General features: G+C 35.2%; 1 protein-coding gene and 1 long non-coding RNA gene across 2 annotated transcripts; both read left to right on the top strand.

Moving 5' to 3' along the window:
- Nucleotides 1–49: 49 nt before the first annotated feature.
- On the top strand, nt 50–10,970 carry LOC131948905 (uncharacterized). Its single transcript, XM_059310624.1, has 7 exons — nt 50–215; nt 489–515; nt 1,372–1,662; nt 8,359–8,673; nt 9,488–9,625; nt 10,080–10,244; nt 10,834–10,970. The coding sequence occupies exons 1-7, from the start codon at nt 170–172 to the stop codon at nt 10,968–10,970; spliced, it is 1,119 nt and encodes a 372-aa protein (XP_059166607.1). The 5' UTR covers nt 50–169.
- A 2,931-nt stretch (nt 10,971–13,901) lies between these two features.
- LOC131948914 (uncharacterized) lies at nt 13,902–16,273 on the top strand. The gene is made up of 3 exons (XR_009388090.1): nt 13,902–14,045; nt 14,501–14,800; nt 15,689–16,273. It is a non-coding gene; the product is annotated as an uncharacterized LOC131948914 (long non-coding RNA).
- Nucleotides 16,274–18,003: the final 1,730 nt, after the last annotated feature.

Here is an 18,003-nt window from a genome sequence, read left to right on the forward strand (position 1 = left end):
TAAAATTCAGTTTTTCTCTTTCAACAACGCTGCTAATTTTCACACCTGACATAAATTAGATGACGTCACACACATTAAGTTATAAATTTAAAACTCCAGGTGCTGTAAGTTAAAGCCTCTTGTAGCCAGGTATAGTCCAGAGAATACCAGGTTTTGCTTTACGTGAGCTATGGAGACCCGTTATTTTACATTTCTCGGCCTGTTATTTGCACTAAGTAAGTATTATTAATGGATTATTGTATCATAATCTGCTAATTAAAACAACTATCAATTCAAGCTACTGCTTGCCGCAGGTAATATTACAATTATTTCATTTGCCGTCAATAATTTCAAATTAAGTGGATTATTGTAAAATACTTATATAACATAACTTGAATGAATAACTACACATGCATACTGTTTACACACATGCACACATGTATACATAATTATACACATAAAGAAAGACGTAATTATCTACATAATAATATAAACTCTATATTCAATAGGCACAACATACTCTTCAACCAACTTTGGTAAGTAGAAGTTTTATTTATTGGTATTTTATTTTACGTTTTCCTATTTACAACACTATTTCCTATTTTAACACGCTTTCTTAAGTATTCTTTCGCATTGCTACCAACCTTTGAGGTTATTTTTAGTACTTGTCTCAGTGAGACTTGGCTGTAGACGTAAAGCCGGATTTTAAAATAAGAGCGAAAAACCCCAGGTAATCCGTCACCGTCGCTGTCACGTGATGTGCTGTCGACATCCGGGTTAAGGTGACCCAGATATGAGACCTGCCCGGTATTGAAGTGTTGTGGTAAACACGCTGGGTTAGCCGCGCTGAGGTTGATTGATGACGTCACAGAGCAACACCAGACCCAGTGTTTTAACGCCGCACCCTCAGCGTTATTCAAACTCGTGTCTCCGGTCGACACCTCTTGCACCTGTAATTGACGGTTAACACACCTTTGTAAAGTTAAAATACATTGTGACATTTTTTTTTACTGTACTCTTCTTAAAAATTGAATCGCGTTTCTGATGAGAACATTACACCATAACAGTAAATTCTTTTATAAAGCTCTACCATTTATCTATAAAATTAAGCTCTATCATTTATCTATAAAATTAAGCTCTATCATTAATCTATAAAATTAAGCTCTTTCACTAGTCTATTAAATTAAGCTATATTAATCTATAAAATTAAGCTCTTTCGTTAGTCTATATAATTAAGCTCTACCATTAGTCTAAAAAATTAAGATCTCATTAATCTCTAAAATTTAGCTCTATCATTAATCTGTATAATTAAGCTCTATCATCGATCTATATAATTAAGCTCCGACATTAAGCTCTTAGAAAAAAGTTCTAACTGTTATTGAACGTCTACAGACGAGTCGTCACTAACGGTAAATCTCAACGTAGAAAACACCCCTGTTCAAAATGGCGGAAACTTCTCACTCAAACTACCAGCCGGAAGTGACGTCACTTCCGTGAACATCAGATGCAGGGCACAGAGCAACCAGCTGTCTGTCAATGGTCCGAGAGCGAAATCCGTTTCCGGACGTTCGGCCCTGTTTCCGGTCAAGCTGTACGGCACCGGAACTGCCATGTGTACGTGTGCAGCATCCCATGCAGGCGGCTCTTACAGAAAGACAAGTACAGTAACTATACGGCATACAGGTAAAGACAATGTATTTTTATTCTACCATCTACAATAACTATAAGGCATACAGGTAAAGACAATGTATTTTTATTCTAACAACTACAGTAACTATGCGTCAAAAACACAAAGTATTTTCATTCTAACAACTACAGTAACTATAGGTCTAAAACACAAAGCATTTTCTTTATAACAACTACTGTAACTATACGTCAAAAACACAAATTATTTTCATTCTAACAACTACAGTAACTATAGGTCTAAAACACAAAGCATTTTCTTTATAACAACTACTGTAACTATACCAAAAACACAAATTATTTTCATTCTAACAACTACAGTAACTATAGGTCTAAAACACAAGTATTTTCTTTTTAACTACAGCAACTATAGGTCAACATACTTTCTTGTAAAAACAATTTTAAATTTGGGCGCAACAACAGTTATTCACTGGATATTATTCTACCGTTCGTGATACATAAAAGAAGAAAGCACTGGCTTTGACTAGACAAATACAAGTTATTTAATAATAATCAGATTAATTAATTTTCTTAAAAGCGTTAATTAAACTAAAATAATGTTTGGGGGCTAAGTCTTGGGGGAGGTGGGAGGGGGGGATATAGAGGATGTTCATGGGTGCCATGTTCAGGGTGTGTGTGTGTTAAAGATACAGACAACTTAAAATTGACAATATTTATGAGATCTTGATTTATGAACAAAAGCAACATTCTGTAAAAATATGGTACAATGATCGCATAGTACTGTTACAAGAAAAACAAAAAACAATATATAATATATATATATATATATATATATATATATATATATATATATATATATATATATATATATATATATATATATATATATATATATATATATATATATATCTATATATATATCTATAAATATAAAGCAAAGTTGTCGGGTGCCCGATAGGGCACTTCCCGGCGCCGCAGGCGCGTCAAATTTGGCACGATGGTGCCTTGGGTCGATAGAACACGAGGGCCGGTGACGGTTGGCCGAAAAGTCTACGGACAGGGGGTCAAAACTGACCTCGACTGACCGGCGCCTTATATGGGCTATATTACGAAAAAAAAATTCCGACGACGACCCCACTTGATATTTTGTGAGGTGGTAGAAGAACACCTAGGGGTGTCACAAAAAACTCGGCATATCTGGGAAAACTTCGTAAAGCGGTCAAAACTGACCAGTTGTATTTCCCTATATAATCTTTGTATTTTATGGGAAAAACAGAGGGTCATTTCAACGCAGACTTTAGGGTACTTAAGCTCAGTATATCTGGCTAATTTTTTGCATGCTCCTAGGTCAATGGCTTGACCTTTAGGGAAAACTGTCGGTTACACTCAAAGCCCTCGACGAGGGCTAAAAAGTGACCGCCAGTGAAATTCTCTTTATATGAGCTCTATTACGAAAAAAAATTTCCTCCGACGACCCCCATTGATATTTTGTGAGGTGGTAGAAGAACACCTAGGGGTGTCACAAAAAACTCGGCATATCTGGGAAAACTTCGTAAAGCGGTCAAAACTGACCAGTTGTATTTCCCTATATAATCTTTGTATTTTATGGGAAAAACAGAGGGTCATTTCAACGCAGACTTTAGGGTACTTAAGCTCAGTATATCTGGCTAATTTTTTGCATGCTCCTAGGTCAATGGCTTGACCTTTAGGGAAAACTGTCGGTTACACTCAAAGCCCTCGACGAGGGCTAAAAAGTGACCGCGAGTGAAATTCTCTTTATATGAGCTCTATTACGAAAAAAAATTTCCTCCGACGACCCCCCTTGATATTTTGTGAGGTGGTAGAAGAACACCTAGGGGTGTCACAAAAAACTCGGCATATCTGGGAAAACTTCGTAAAGCGGTCAAAACTGACCAGTTGTATTTCCCTATATAATCTTTGTATTTTATGGGAAAAACAGAGGGTCATTTCAACGCAGACTTTAGGGTACTTAAGCTCAGTATATCTGGCTAATTTTTTGCATGCTCCTAGGTCAATGGCTTGACCTTTAGGGAAAACTGTCGGTTACACTCAAAGCCCTCGACGAGGGCTAAAAAGTGACCGCGAGTGAAATTCTCTTTATATGAGCTCTATTACGAAAAAAAAATTGCTCCGATGACCCCCCTTGATATTTTGTGAGGTGGTAGAAGAACACCTAGGGGTGTCACAAAAAACTCGGCATATCTGGGAAAACTTCGTAAAGCGGTCAAAACTGACCAGTTGTATTTCCCTATATAATTTTTGTATTTTATGGGAAAAACAGAGGGTCATTTCAACGCAGACTTTAGGGTACTTAAGCTCAGTATATCTGGCTAATTTTTTGCAAGCTCCTAGGTCAATGGCTTGACCTTTAGGGAAAACTGTCGGTTACACTCAAAGCCCTCGACGAGGGCTAAAACGTGACCGCGAGTGTAATTCTCTTTATATGAGCTCTATTACGAAAAAAAATTTCCTCCGACGACCCCCCTTGATATTTTGTGAGGTGGTAGAAGAACACCTAGGGGTGTCACAAAAAACTCGGCATATCTGGGAAAACTTCGTAAAGCGGTCAAAACTGACCAGTTGTATTTCCCTATATAATCTTTGTATTTTATGGGAAAAACAGAGGGTCATTTCAACGCAGACTTTAGGGTACTTAAGCTCAGTATATCTGGCTAATTTTTTGCATGCTCCTAGGTCAATGGCTTGACCTTTAGGGAAAACTGTCGGTTACACTCAAAGCCCTCGACGAGGGCTAAAAAGTGACCGCGAGTGAAATTCTCTTTATATGAGCTCTATTACGAAAAAAAATTTCCTCCGACGACCCCCCTTGATATTTTGTGAGGTGGTAGAAGAACACCTAGGGGTGTCACAAAAAACTCGGCATATCTGGGAAAACTTCGTAAAGCGGTCAAAACTGACCAGTTGTATTTCCCTATATAATCTTTGTATTTTATGGGAAAAACAGAGGGTCATTTCAACGCAGACTTTAGGGTACTTAAGCTCAGTATATCTGGCTAATTTTTTGCATGCTCCTAGGTCAATGGCTTGACCTTTAGGGAAAACTGTCGGTTACACTCAAAGCCCTCGACGAGGGCTAAAAAGTGACAACGAGTGAAATTCTCTTTATATGAGCTCCATTACGAAAAAAAATTTCCTCCGACGACCCCCCTTGATATTTTGTGAGGTGGTAGAAGAACACCTAGGGGTGTCACAAAAAACTCGGCATATCTGGGAAAACTTCGTAAAGCGGTCAAAACTGACCAGTTGTATTTCCCTATATAATCTTTGTATTTTATGGGAAAAACAGAGGGTCATTTCAACGCAGAATTTAGGGTACTTAAGCTCAGTATATCTGGCTAATTTTTTGCATGCTCCTAGGTCAATGGCTTGACCTTTAGGGAAAACTGTCGGTTACACTCAAAGCCCTCGACAAGGGCTAAAAAGTGACCGCCAGTGAAATTCTCTTTATATGAGCTCTATTACGAAAAAAAATTTCCTCCGACGACCCCCCTTGATATTTTGTGAGGTGGTAGAAGAACACCTAGGGGTGTCACAAAAAACTCGGCATATCTGGGAAAACTTCGTAAAGCGGTCAAAACTGACCAGTTGTATTTCCCTATATAATCTTTGTATTTTATGGGAAAAACAGAGGGTCATTTCAACGCAGACTTTAGGGTACTTAAGCTCAGTATATCTGGCTAATTTTTTGCATGCTCCTAGGTCAATGGCTTGACCTTTAGGGAAAACTGTCGGTTACACTCAAAGCCCTCGACGAGGGCTAAAAAGTGACCGCCAGTGAAATTCTCTTTATATGAGCTCTATTAGGAAAAAAAATTTCCTCCGACGACCCCCCTTGATATTTTGTGAGGTGGTAGAAGAACACCTAGGGGTGTCATAAAAAAAACGGCATATCTGGGAAAACTTCGTAAAGCGGTCAAAACTGACCAGTTGTATTTCCCTATATAATCTTTGTATTTTATGGGAAAAACAGGGAAATTTTAACACAATTTTTAGGTTACTTAATGTCTGTACATCATGCTAAGTTTTCGCATACACTACTATAGATGACTAGGCCGTATGGAAAAACTGTTGGTCAGACTCAAAGCCCTCGACGAGGGCTAAAAGATGGTCTTGAGTGAAATTCTCATTATATGAGATATATATATATAAATAAATTGACGAACGATCCCCTTAATATTATGTGACGTCGTAGACCGACCCTGGAGGGTAACAAAAAAAACTTTATTCCCGTCGGAAACAGCCATTATAGTCGTTAAATATGTTCATATAACGTAATTTCTTATATAAGCAAACAATATAAGTAAACAATGACATACGTCATACGTTCAGTTTTCAAGGGAGGTAACGTTTTTAAAATTATTATTTTTCAAATAATTGTATATTATTTTAAACAGAAACAGAAAATGACGAAGTATAGCATTTGTTTTAGGACAAAATTAAGTTGTTAATTTAGTTAAGTATCCTAATTAAATTAATTAATTAATTTCAAAAGGCAATGTAATATAAACTATGAGATATAATGTTCATGAAACCTGTGTAGTTCTAATTCCATTTTAGTTATAGATTGCGTACTTTCCAAAATTTCTCTTTGAACTGATTATAAATGACGAACAAAAACATGTTTTTTCTAAAGTTAGCATTACTGTTTAAATTCAACTTATTAAAGCACTCCACACCCAATCCATCGCTAAATAATTAAGTATTCAAATTCTCAAATGTTTTTTAAAAACCTAAGCGAAGCTAGGCAGTATGCCTAGTATATATATATATATAGGGCCTATATATATAAATAAATAAATAAATATATATATATATATATATATATATATATATATATATATATATATATATATATATATATATATATATATCACCATCAATAGGTGTTACGGTTTGAAGCAAAGAGAAGGAGCATCATAAACATTTCTATAGTCTTGTCTATTAAAATTGCTACAACGCATAACAATAAATACATAATTCAGATTTGGGTTATAATCAAACTGGCCAGACGGAATATATTACTTTACTAAAAGATTTATCGAATATATTATCAAAGAGATCACTATATAAAAAACAAACGAGAAATGCTGAATGCGTTTTATGTTACTTCTTTCTTCTTCGTTCGTAGCCGTATAATATTGTATGAAATTTCTCACAATACAATGGACACCAGCGAGTTGACGAGAATCTTTCCATCATATTGTTGACATGGATAGGATTCGTTTTTTTTTCTTTTTAAATTTTGACTTCATAGCAGCCGTAAAAAAATAACTAAAAAAAACTTTTGCCTAAAATTAATCCAGAATTATTGTTTTTAGAATCAATATTATAAAAGTTGCAAATCCAGAGGACTTGAAAATAATTTTTTTAGTTTGAGGCTACATTTCTATTTATTTTCATCAAGCCTAAGCTATAAACTGATGTTTAATTTTCGTAAGACAAACATTGATCGGCTGTACAGGAACTCCGTGATCGATTTTATGACAGTCCCATATATCATAGTCATATGCTTTCAAAACTTTGCTGATAACGTTTTTGAATAAAATTATGCTAAATTAAACCATATGACCTAGTTCTGCCATTTTTGTATACATTATGTATGATAAAACTTATGCTGACCTATCGAATTTCAGGATGTCTTCGCTTATGTCGCCATGACCACGTGAAAACCAAATTGCTTTTGCCTTTTTTACTTTCTCGCATATACGAAGTATAGAGAAAGTCCTGTAATCGTGCAAAAAAAAAAATCGAAATTTTTACAAATCTCGACGTTTTACACCTCACTGATACGGAAAAACATAATTTTGCAATCTTGTCCGTATGTCTGTGTGTCTGTCTGTCTGTGTGTGTGTCTGTCTGTGTGTAAACACGATATCTTGAGTATCGTTACAGCTAGGTTGATGAAATTTCATATATAGGTATTTTATCAAAATCTTAGATCCGTATCAACTTTTGAGCGATTTCCGATAGCCGGAAGTGGTACTTTTTCTACTTTGAATTTTTCAAAAGCCTATAACTTGAGTACTATTTCAGATAGATAAATGAAATTTCACATGCAAGTAAAAGATCTAATTTTCTACCTTCTTTCAAATTTTGAGTAATTTCCGTTGACCGGAAGTACTAATTTACGCAATTTCCGATTTCTCAAAAATGCATGTAAATTTATAAAGTACTAATAATATTGCGCACTATTATGCACATTTTTTTTGGCGTTCGCTTGGTGCGCAATTCATTTTTCTACTAGATTTTATTCTATTTTTAAAAGTTTAAGTAAACAAACATCATGTCTATAATCCGAGCTGCCATCCCACGTAGTGTTATATTAGAATATTCGAGAATGTTTAGGGGAGTTCACTCCCGGTTTATTTTTTAAATTGTGTTCAATAAACGAAAATACTAAAACGTCAAACTCTTCTTTAAAGTCAGAAAAAAACCAAACAGTCAGGATTTTATAACCATATTAATTTTAATTACACCTTGCGTGATTTTTAAAAACTATTTAATGGGCATCTAGAATAACTTCGAGGCTATTCTTGGTTGGGTCCATTGCGTTTTACGTTTCGACTAGTTTTGAACCAGAATTCTGAAATGCTTACGACCTTGCTGTTCATATGTACTGTATAATCTCTTTTTTTTAAAAAATAATCTCGAAATTAACAAATACAAATTTAATCTAAGAGTTTTCGTTCTCAGCCCTTCCATATGCACCGACTACATCACCATTTCTCGAGGTCAACAACAGCACCTTGCCCGACGGGTCAACTTTAACGGTGGTTCTCAACTCAACCGCCACTAAGGTCTCCGTCAGGTGCGGGGTGTCCGGCGGGTACCCCCGGGTCCACCAGACCACCCTCAAGTGTGGGAACAAAACCGTTGGGGTCCCCAAGCCCGTGGTGACCTTCACCATCACGTACACCAAACAGATGGACGGCCAGCTGTGTGTGTGCTCGGCGGATCACGTGACTGGACGGTACAACAAGACGGCCAGGTTCACGTTTGACATACAATGTAGGTTTGTTGGTTTCTTACACTTATACACACTCACTCCAGGAAATAAGGATAATTTTTATGTTTTTATTAACAACAAGTAATAAAAGACATGTTTGTATATTGTGATTTAACTAATTTGATGTAAATACAAATAAAAGTAAATTAATTAAAAGTTTCAGCAGAAATCCGAAAATGTATGTATAAATCAGCGGTGCGAAAAAAAAATGCAAACGATTTTTCTATTAGGGTCTGAGCTACGATCAGAAATAAATGCATGACTAGACCATCGACTGGATTATGCCTATAGGTTCTTAAATTAGCGATACCATCAAAACAATAGCTATTTTTTCAACCTGCCGTTTGATTGACCCATGTTCTCTTAACCCATGTTGATTGACCCATGTTGTTGTCTAGACCTACGTTAAATGACCCATGTTGTTGTCTAGAACCACGTTACATGACCCATGTTGTTGTCTAGACCCACTTTAAATGATCCATGATGTTTTCTTGGCCCACGGTTAAATGACCCATGATGTTGTCTTGACCCACGTTAAATGACCCATGTTGTACATGCCCACATCAATTTACCCATGTAGTCTAGACCCATGTTAATTGACCCATGTTCTCTAGACCCAAGTTAATTGACCCATGTTCTCTAGACCCACGTTAATTGACCCATGTTGTACCGACCCACGTTAATTGACCCATGTTGTCTAGACCCATATTAATTGACCCATGTTGTCTAGACCCACGTTGATTGACCCATGTTCTCTAGACCCATGTTAATTGACCCATGTTGCCCGACCCACGTTGACTGACCCATGTTGTCTAGACCCAGCTCGAGTCAAACACCTGACAGCCAACAACAAGACAGGTGTCCTCAAGGTGAGACCAGACACACCTGTCGTCATCGAGTGTCAAGCAGACGGCAATCCTGTTCCAGAGCTCACCCTGCGAGGCCTTAAGACAGGTGTGATTTCATTAATTAGAACACTAATTAATTAATCAGAACTCTAATGATACGTATGACTTAATGTTTACAAATTAACACATGTCAGATGGGTTTTATTTAACTCGACAACTAAAGTCAGGTTTTGTTTTATGTAGCCTACTAACTCAACATTAGGTTCAGTTTAATGTAAAATTGGAACCGAAAATGAACTTCATACATACGATGCAATAACAATACATTGACATGTGTTTGGTGGTTTAAACAAGGAATACATTTTTATAAAACTTAATTGACTTCATGTCACAATACCACACCCCCTTTTAGTCAAACAAAAATCAAATTGGACGACCAGCATACATACATATATACATAAAACATTCAATACATAGAACTAACGAATAATTAATTTTAATAATAATTTAATTTAAAAAAAAATTTTTAAATTAATAACTATTAATGGAATACCTCACAGGAACGGCTGCATTCGGTAAAACAACCAACAGCAAATCCAACACGCTGTCTCGGTCTTTCATTGCCACAACGTCACTTGATGACGTATATGTCTGCACTGCTAAGAATAGTTTGAACGCACACGTCATATCCGATCGGTTAGTCCAAGTATCTGTAGGAGAGCATGGTGAGTTCAAGCTAAATAAAAGATAAAATTTGTTAACACTTTAAAATCAGTACCAGAAGATTTCAGTTAGAAAATATTTTTTGTCAGCTTTTTATTTATCAGCAATTTCAATTTTCAGTTCTAGTCCAAAAGATCCTAAATACGTATGAAAACTATAACTAATCTATGATTACATTGTTACATTGTTCCTGTGATATAATAATTGTATGAAACAGTAAAAAAAATGAAAACTAGCTTTCGCCGCTGGTGAAAACATAATTTTCTATTTAAAAATGTTCACACAAACTAGATTATAGGGCTTGTAAGTAGGTCACCGGACAGCCTGTGCTAGCGGTAGGCGTACTGTTGCTTAATTTGTTTTTATTATTAGTACAAAAACGTATAGTTGTTGCATTTTGGGTACTTTACGTATTATTAAATCTTGAAGCAATAATTTAAGTTCGAAAATGTAGATTTTTCCCTGGCTAACAAGTTTTCGAATTTTAATCGAAAGAGCCCGTGACTTACAAGCCCTATAAGAAAAGAACAACAAGAAAAATATCATTAAAAGCTCTCACAGTGGTGTGTAGCTAATTTGTTTTTTTCACAGCTCCGTCCCTCATCGCGAGATTTACCGTCAACGGCGAGACGAAGGTTGAAGTTGAGGCTGGTGCTAGACTTGACTTCCGGTGTGAAACCGCTGGGTATTTGGTGCAATGGACCATCAAGAGCGTCACTTCCGGTTAGTTCTGACGTCACGATTTTAACAAATAACAAGTGTAAAAGTAAAAATAGGCAGACTAGTTGTATGCTTAGAGAGAAAATTAATTAAACTGAAAAACCCATTACAATAGGATTAAACATTAACATAACTTTATTGAATGTCGATATGTAGCCTATATACTGTCTATCTATTCTTTGTACATCTTCTACGAGCGCATTGTTGATTAATTACCTATATTTTGTCAATGTGCTATACATCTACTTTCGATCTATTGCTCATTTATTTTTAAAAGTATTTTCCTTATGTCATTTACCTATTATCCTCCTTTCATCCGCTATTATCCACTTTTCATCCACTATTATCCACCTATATATCCACCTTTCATCCACTATTATCCACCTATTATCCACCTTTCATCCACTATTATCCACCTATATATCCACCTTTCATCCACTATTATCCACCTATTATCCACTTTTCATCCACTATTATCCACCTATATATCCACCTTTCATCCACTATTATCCACCTATATATCCACCTTTCATCCATTATTATCAACCTATTATCCACCGTTCATCCACTATTTTCCACCTATTATCCACTTTTCATCCACTATTATCCACCTATATATCCACCGTTCATCCACTATTATCCACCTATATATCCACCTTTCATCCACTTTTATCCACCTATATATCCACCGTTCATCCACTATTATCCACCTATTGTCCACCTTTAATCCACTATTATCCACCTATTATCCACCTTTCATCCACTATTATCCACCTATTATCCACCTATTGTCCATCTACCACATTACGTAACAGCCTGACCAAGACACGCAGCCTTCACGTGTCTGACCTGACCGCGTCATGTGACGTCAACCGTGGAACATTCGAGTGCCACGCCGCCTATACCAGCAGCTCCAGTTCCAGGATGGACTCTAGGACAGTGGAGGTCATCGTCAAAAACTGTAAGTGGGTCACTGGTACTGCGCATGTCCATTTTCATATATCACAACGTGCGCAATGTATTATTATATTCAAACGTGGAGCTTCCCTTCATTCCTTAATTTGTATTTGGCCGTCAGCCAAATAGATTATTATTAAATACTTGTTTAATACTTTTGAATTAAACAATGGCAGCTAATTAGCCTTTTATGTGTTCAGTTCATATACATATACAAGTATTGAAGCTAATAGTTTGTTTGTTCGTGTACAATATAATGGCCTAAAACACATACATTGTTATGTTTCTTACAGGTCCAAAGTGATCATCCTAGTCAAAGACATGCATAGACAACATAATGAAAGATACTAATCAACATCGTAATTAAAGATACCAAGACAGATTGTGTTGAAGCACACGCTATATTTAGCCTGCATGGAAAATAAATCCTTTCAGATATAGTTTTAGTTGTATTGACATTGTTTGTGGACTTTATTTATTCTTATTCTCACTATCCACTGCTTTTTTTAGAAATAAATTTTAAAATCAAATAAAAGTCAATTATTTCCAATCTATAGTATATTCTTCTTAACCAGCTTGGAATATTTCAATTTGACTGAAATCAATAAACCGGGAGTGATCTCCCCTAAACTTTCTCAAATATTCTAATATAACATTACGTGGGATGGCAACTCGGAATATAGACATGATTTTTGTTTACTTAAACTTTTAAAAATAGAATAAAATCTAGTAGAAACAAGAATTGCGCACCAAGCGAACGTCAAAACAAAATGTGCATAATAGTGCGCAAAATTATTAGTACTTTTTAAATTTACATTCGTTTTTTGAGAAATTGGAAATAGCGTAAATTAGTACTTCCGGTCAACGGAAATTACTCAAAATTTGATAGAAGGTAGAGAATTAGATCTTATACGTACATGTGAAATTTTATTTATCTATCTCAAATAGTACTCAAGTTATAGGCTTTTGAACAATTCAAAGTAGAAAAAATACCACTTCCGTTTACCGGAAATCGCTCAAAAGTTGATACGGATCTATGATTTTGATACTTATATATGAAATTTCATCAACCTAGCTGTAACGGTACTCAAGATATCGTGTTTACAGACAGACACACAGACAGACACACAGACATACGGACAAGATTGCAAAATTATGTTTTTCCGTATCAGTGAGGTATAAAACGTCGAGATTTGTAAAAATCTCGTTTTTTTTGCACGATTACAAGACTTTCACTATACTTCGTATATACGAGAAAGTAAAAAATCGAATAGTAAATAAGACCTATCAAATGTGGATCTTGGAGTGATTACATTATTTCAACGATGTCGGTGCCATCAGTTTCTGAAACCAAAACCACTTCTTGCAATTAACAATCATATATATATTTTTCGATTCACATCTTACTTAAACTTTCCTGGTATTCATTAGATAAATTAATATCTTCTTTGGTATCCGAGCCTTAGCCCACAAATCACAAACACAGTGGACAAGTGAATCTTATTATTAAATGACTTGGCTATGTGTGCTATTTGTAAAATAGAGCAGTGTTTGAGAGCCTACTCTTCCTGCGTCTACAAAACGTCACACCCTCATATCACGCCTCACACTATGACATTGTTTAATAGCACAACATAATCTCATACCTAATACAACAGTCGGCAATCTGTCTTTCACAGTAGGGATTACGGAAGTAGACCAAAAACAAAAATCTACTCGGGTTTCTGGAATCGGCTTTTATGCCGTCTACTTGAGCTGATACTTAAGACGTTTCATTACACCCCATAAAAAATTGCAAATATATTTATCGTTAAATAAAATGCAAATTTTAATCAACGGCAACCGTCATAATATTTGGGTAACCAACCGTTAAAGTCTATATATACAACACAGTTCCGGTTAAGTTAAAGGTGATATGTTATATAAAATCGTGTATGACAGCTGTAGAGATTTATTTTTATTTTTAAATCAGCTAATGCAGTTGTAGAACTTTACATTTCTTTTAGAACAGATCAAATTTTTTTCCAACTTTCCGTGGGCAGAAGAAAAGCTTACACAAGTAGAATGAACATGGCTTTTTTTGGGTCTTAATTCCAACTTCTTTACTGTGTTTTTCACAATATTTTGTAAGTATTGAAAATATTATTTGTGAATAAAGATAATTCGTTTAATAATACAGTCTAATATATCTTATTGTTTGGGGGTTAAATATTTATGTTTATTTTGGTAATACATGTTTGAAAAAAAATTGATTGTCAGTTAGTGTAATGACTCAAACGTAGACAGAAAGTAGGAAATGTATAGGTTAGGAAGTACCCATTAGTCAAGCAGAACTAAGAGTAAGTACCAATTGAACAGCCCGGCTTGTCAGAAACTAGATGACCAGTCACGTGTGTCATGCACATTAAAGGTTAGGGTTAGGCTTTGGTCAGAGATAGTATGCAGTTGCTCAATCGAACGTGTAACAGTTGGAAAAAGATCTTACGCGGGTACTTAGTTTAGTTTGTATATTAACATTTAATTATCTCTTTAAATTCTGTTAATAAGATAAACAGGTAATGTCAGATAACTTTATTTCCAGGCTGTGTGATACTCTCAGAAGCAGCGAGTCCTCCCGTAGTTGTTATATACAACCAAACTGTTGCGAACGGACAGACGGTACGGCTATCCCCATCCACCACCGAAGTTGAGATCGAATGTACAGGTGAAGCTACAGTTAGAAGCCTAACATTGAGATGCGACTCCGCGACCGAAACCGTATATGACAACAGTGCATTGTTTACCCTCTCTTATACGAAAAACTTGAGGAGTGTGATGTGCGTTTGTACTGCAAGTGAAACAGGTTTCTTCGACAAGAGCACTTCATTTACTTTGGTTAATGGTGAGTTCTTGTTGTAATATTTTATATCTGACAAGAGCACTTCATTTACTTTGGTTAATGGTAAGTTCTTGTTGTAATATTTATATCTGACAAGAGCACTTCATTTACTTTGGTTAATGGTGAGTTCTTGTTGTAATATTTTATATCTGACAAGAGCACTTCATTTACTTTGGTTAATAGTAAGTTCTTGTTGTAATATTTTATATCTGACAGTAGCACATCATTTACTTTGGTTAATGGTAAGTTCTTGTTGTTATATTTTATATCTGACAGTAGCACTTAATTTACTTTGGTTAATGGTGAGTTCTTGTTGTAATATTTTATATCTGACAAGAGCACTTCATTTACTTTGGTTAATGGTAAGTTCTTGTTGTTATATTTTACATCTGACAGTAGCACATCATTTACTTTGGTTAATGGTGAGTTCTAGTTGTAATATTTTATATCTGACAAGAGCACATCATTTACTTTGGATATAAAAATCCAAGATTAAAGTACACTAATAACAAGAAAAAAAAACTAAAAGAAAACCATTAAAATAGAAAATAAAAATACATTTTCTGCAATTATCAAGTAGAAGCTATGGCCACAAATTTACTGAAGACACGACTGAAGGTGCATGTCCCTTTTGTAAACACACAAGGAAACAAAACCGAATCAAAACCAAACGTTGACTATATTCAACACCTCACTCAGAATCTAGCAAGATAAATGTAAGATTGGGTGTGGTTGGGGGTGTAATGTAATGACCCCCAGCCATCCGCACTGCGTGAGTAAAACAAACGTTGTTTAAAATAAACTTGTTGTGCTTACTAAAAAAGCCGACGTTCACAATCTCAACTTGCAAATCTCCAAATATTTTCTCTCTCACTTTAAAAAAAACAACAGGTAGTGCGATTCACAGCGCGTTGATTTGGAATGTCCTGTTGGTGACATTTGTGGTCCTGGGTAGGACAGTCCTGGTCTGATCTACAACCTGAGTCACTCTAGCGGGACGGTGTGTGGAGGTTGTCAGATTCTTATCACAGAAAGTAGAAGAAAGAATGATGGATGTATGCCTATTTCCCTGCCTTTTTTTCTAGTTAAAAGTTAATAAAATGAAAAGCAATTTAAAAAATGAAAATAATTTTTCGGCAAACATTAACAGTAAAGTATTAAGGTTTTTAAATATCTTATTTTTATGTTAAGCTTAACCTGTAGTTCTTAAAAAAGAAGTTGTTTTAGTAAATAAAATAATGTGAACTAACACTTTTATACGTAAGCTACATTCACACATTTTATAATTTTGTATTTCCATTAATCTACTATTTTGTGTTTTTCATAATAAATTAACATAATTTTTATTTTTTAACTAAAACTTTTTGATTGTGATAATGTTTAGTATAATGTTACATGTATGATTTATATTGAATATGTTCACGTTTTCATGTTACTGTATGTCCGTTAGAGTTTTTCATAATTTATATAAACAATAATAAAGTAATTGACCAGTTAAAATAAAATTATTAACATCTTGATATCATTTTACTTGGTAATGGTATTTGTGTTTTTTATGTGTAGATAGACTGTTTTCTATTCGATAACAGGCGTTTTGTTAAAAAAAAGACAAAAACAACAACTAGAAAACATGATCTTCTAAAATAAACTTATCAAGTCTATCTACATGATATATTTAAAGACTGCCTAGTTTTGGTGTGTCCGAGTGGTAGAGATCTAGACGTCTCGTGTTCGGATCCTAGTCTAGACTTGAGCCTGAGGTCAGGAAATGTCAGCTCTACTTCATCTGCACTCTGGGACCACTTCTTATTTCACTCATGGCTAAATTTTCCTTCGCGTAAATTCTAAAGAAAATTATTTTAATTACTTTAATTAAAGGCATAATCTGTAACCCATGAAATCTTAGGGACCAATGCTTTTACTAAAGAAAGAAAGTTTTTTTTCTTTCAGGACATTTAAAAGCTTATTAATTTAAAGACTTTGTAAATGTTTGTTGTATTTTCAATACCAGTAGCATTATAGCTAAATAAGTAAAGCCAGCTTGGTGTAGTTGTACCATAGTTGAGCTAAACAAGGAAAGTATAACAGGGTTATAAACTGTCTTGAAAGGTGAATACACGGATTTGCATTATATGAGACAATGTTTCTGCTTATTAACACAAAAACCAATCCTCATTCTCAGCGCTTTATTAATGTAGTGGCAGAAAAAAAATCAACTCTATAGACAAAGTAGATAAGAGGGGGTAAAATTAAATACACAACCCAGTTTTGAAGTGGAGAAATAAAATTTCATAGAAAAGCCCTTAAGGTGCGGCGGTTGTAAATCTGTCTCTGATGAAGTGGATTGAAACTTTCGAGTCAGACGGAAGTAACCAGGTTTTTACCGTTGTTTGTGTGTTTACATTGCCGCTTCTGGGAACTTTATTGTCCGTTCCTGCTTGTTGTGACTGTCCCAGGTCGTAAAATGGGGCGGAACCAGGACACATACTGCTGGCTAGATCTAGGTCTAGATCTAGGACATCCCCCCACCCGCACAATTAAAGCTGGTAGATAAGGGTGTAACGACAGACACCGATACAATCTAAATCACCCACTGTAAAGCAGTGGTTCTTAATCTGTTTGCATGGATCTACCCCCACTAGTTTAATATGCGCATTCACCGAACTCTTCTTAATACTTTAATCGTCCTCACTGACTAAATCTGATCTTAGATCAATTGAGTCGGGCGTGTTTTGACCTTCTACAAACCCCTGAGACTAACTCACCCAACCTTGGGGTTCGATCGAACCCAGGTTAAGAACCACTGCTGCAGACCATAGAGGGCTCTCGTAAGTTGTATAAATATATATAGTTATTGTTGTCAGTTTAAATGTTAACTGCCATAATGATCGCGATAAGTGGGTTCAGGATGTTAATATTAATTCTTTAACTTTTTAAAAGCTTTTATTTAACTTACTTCCTCTGGCTTTCTTGCTTTTGTCTATTGTCATAAATCGAAACTGACGAGCAAAATTTTGAACTCTTCTAATCTAACTGGCCGATTCGTTTGAAAGTTGGCATGTAGGTCAAAACCCGATGACAATGCAATCTGACATAAAATTTAACTTAATTGTATGACTAATTTAAAAAAAAAATTAACTAAAATGTTCTGAAATTAGTTTTCTTTATTGTTATTTAAATAGTATTATTTTATCATTATTACATAC

Source organism: Physella acuta, unplaced genomic scaffold, assembly GCF_028476545.2.
Source record: "Physella acuta isolate Inbredline_101_S28 unplaced genomic scaffold, ASM2847654v3 ptg000664l, whole genome shotgun sequence".
NCBI classification, from domain to species: Eukaryota; Metazoa; Mollusca; class Gastropoda; family Physidae; genus Physella; species Physella acuta.

Excerpts from the sequence above, each read along its gene's own strand:
- LOC131948905 (XM_059310624.1), top strand. The coding sequence starts at position 170 with ATGGAGACCCGTTATTTTACATTTCTCGGCCTGTTATTTGCACTAA. Across the intron at positions 1,663-8,358 it reads AGTAACTATACGGCATACAG|CCCTTCCATATGCACCGACT; the intron begins GTAAAGACAATG and ends TTTCGTTCTCAG. Across the intron at positions 10,245-10,833 it reads AGTATCTGTAGGAGAGCATG|CTCCGTCCCTCATCGCGAGA; the intron begins GTGAGTTCAAGC and ends TTTTTTTCACAG.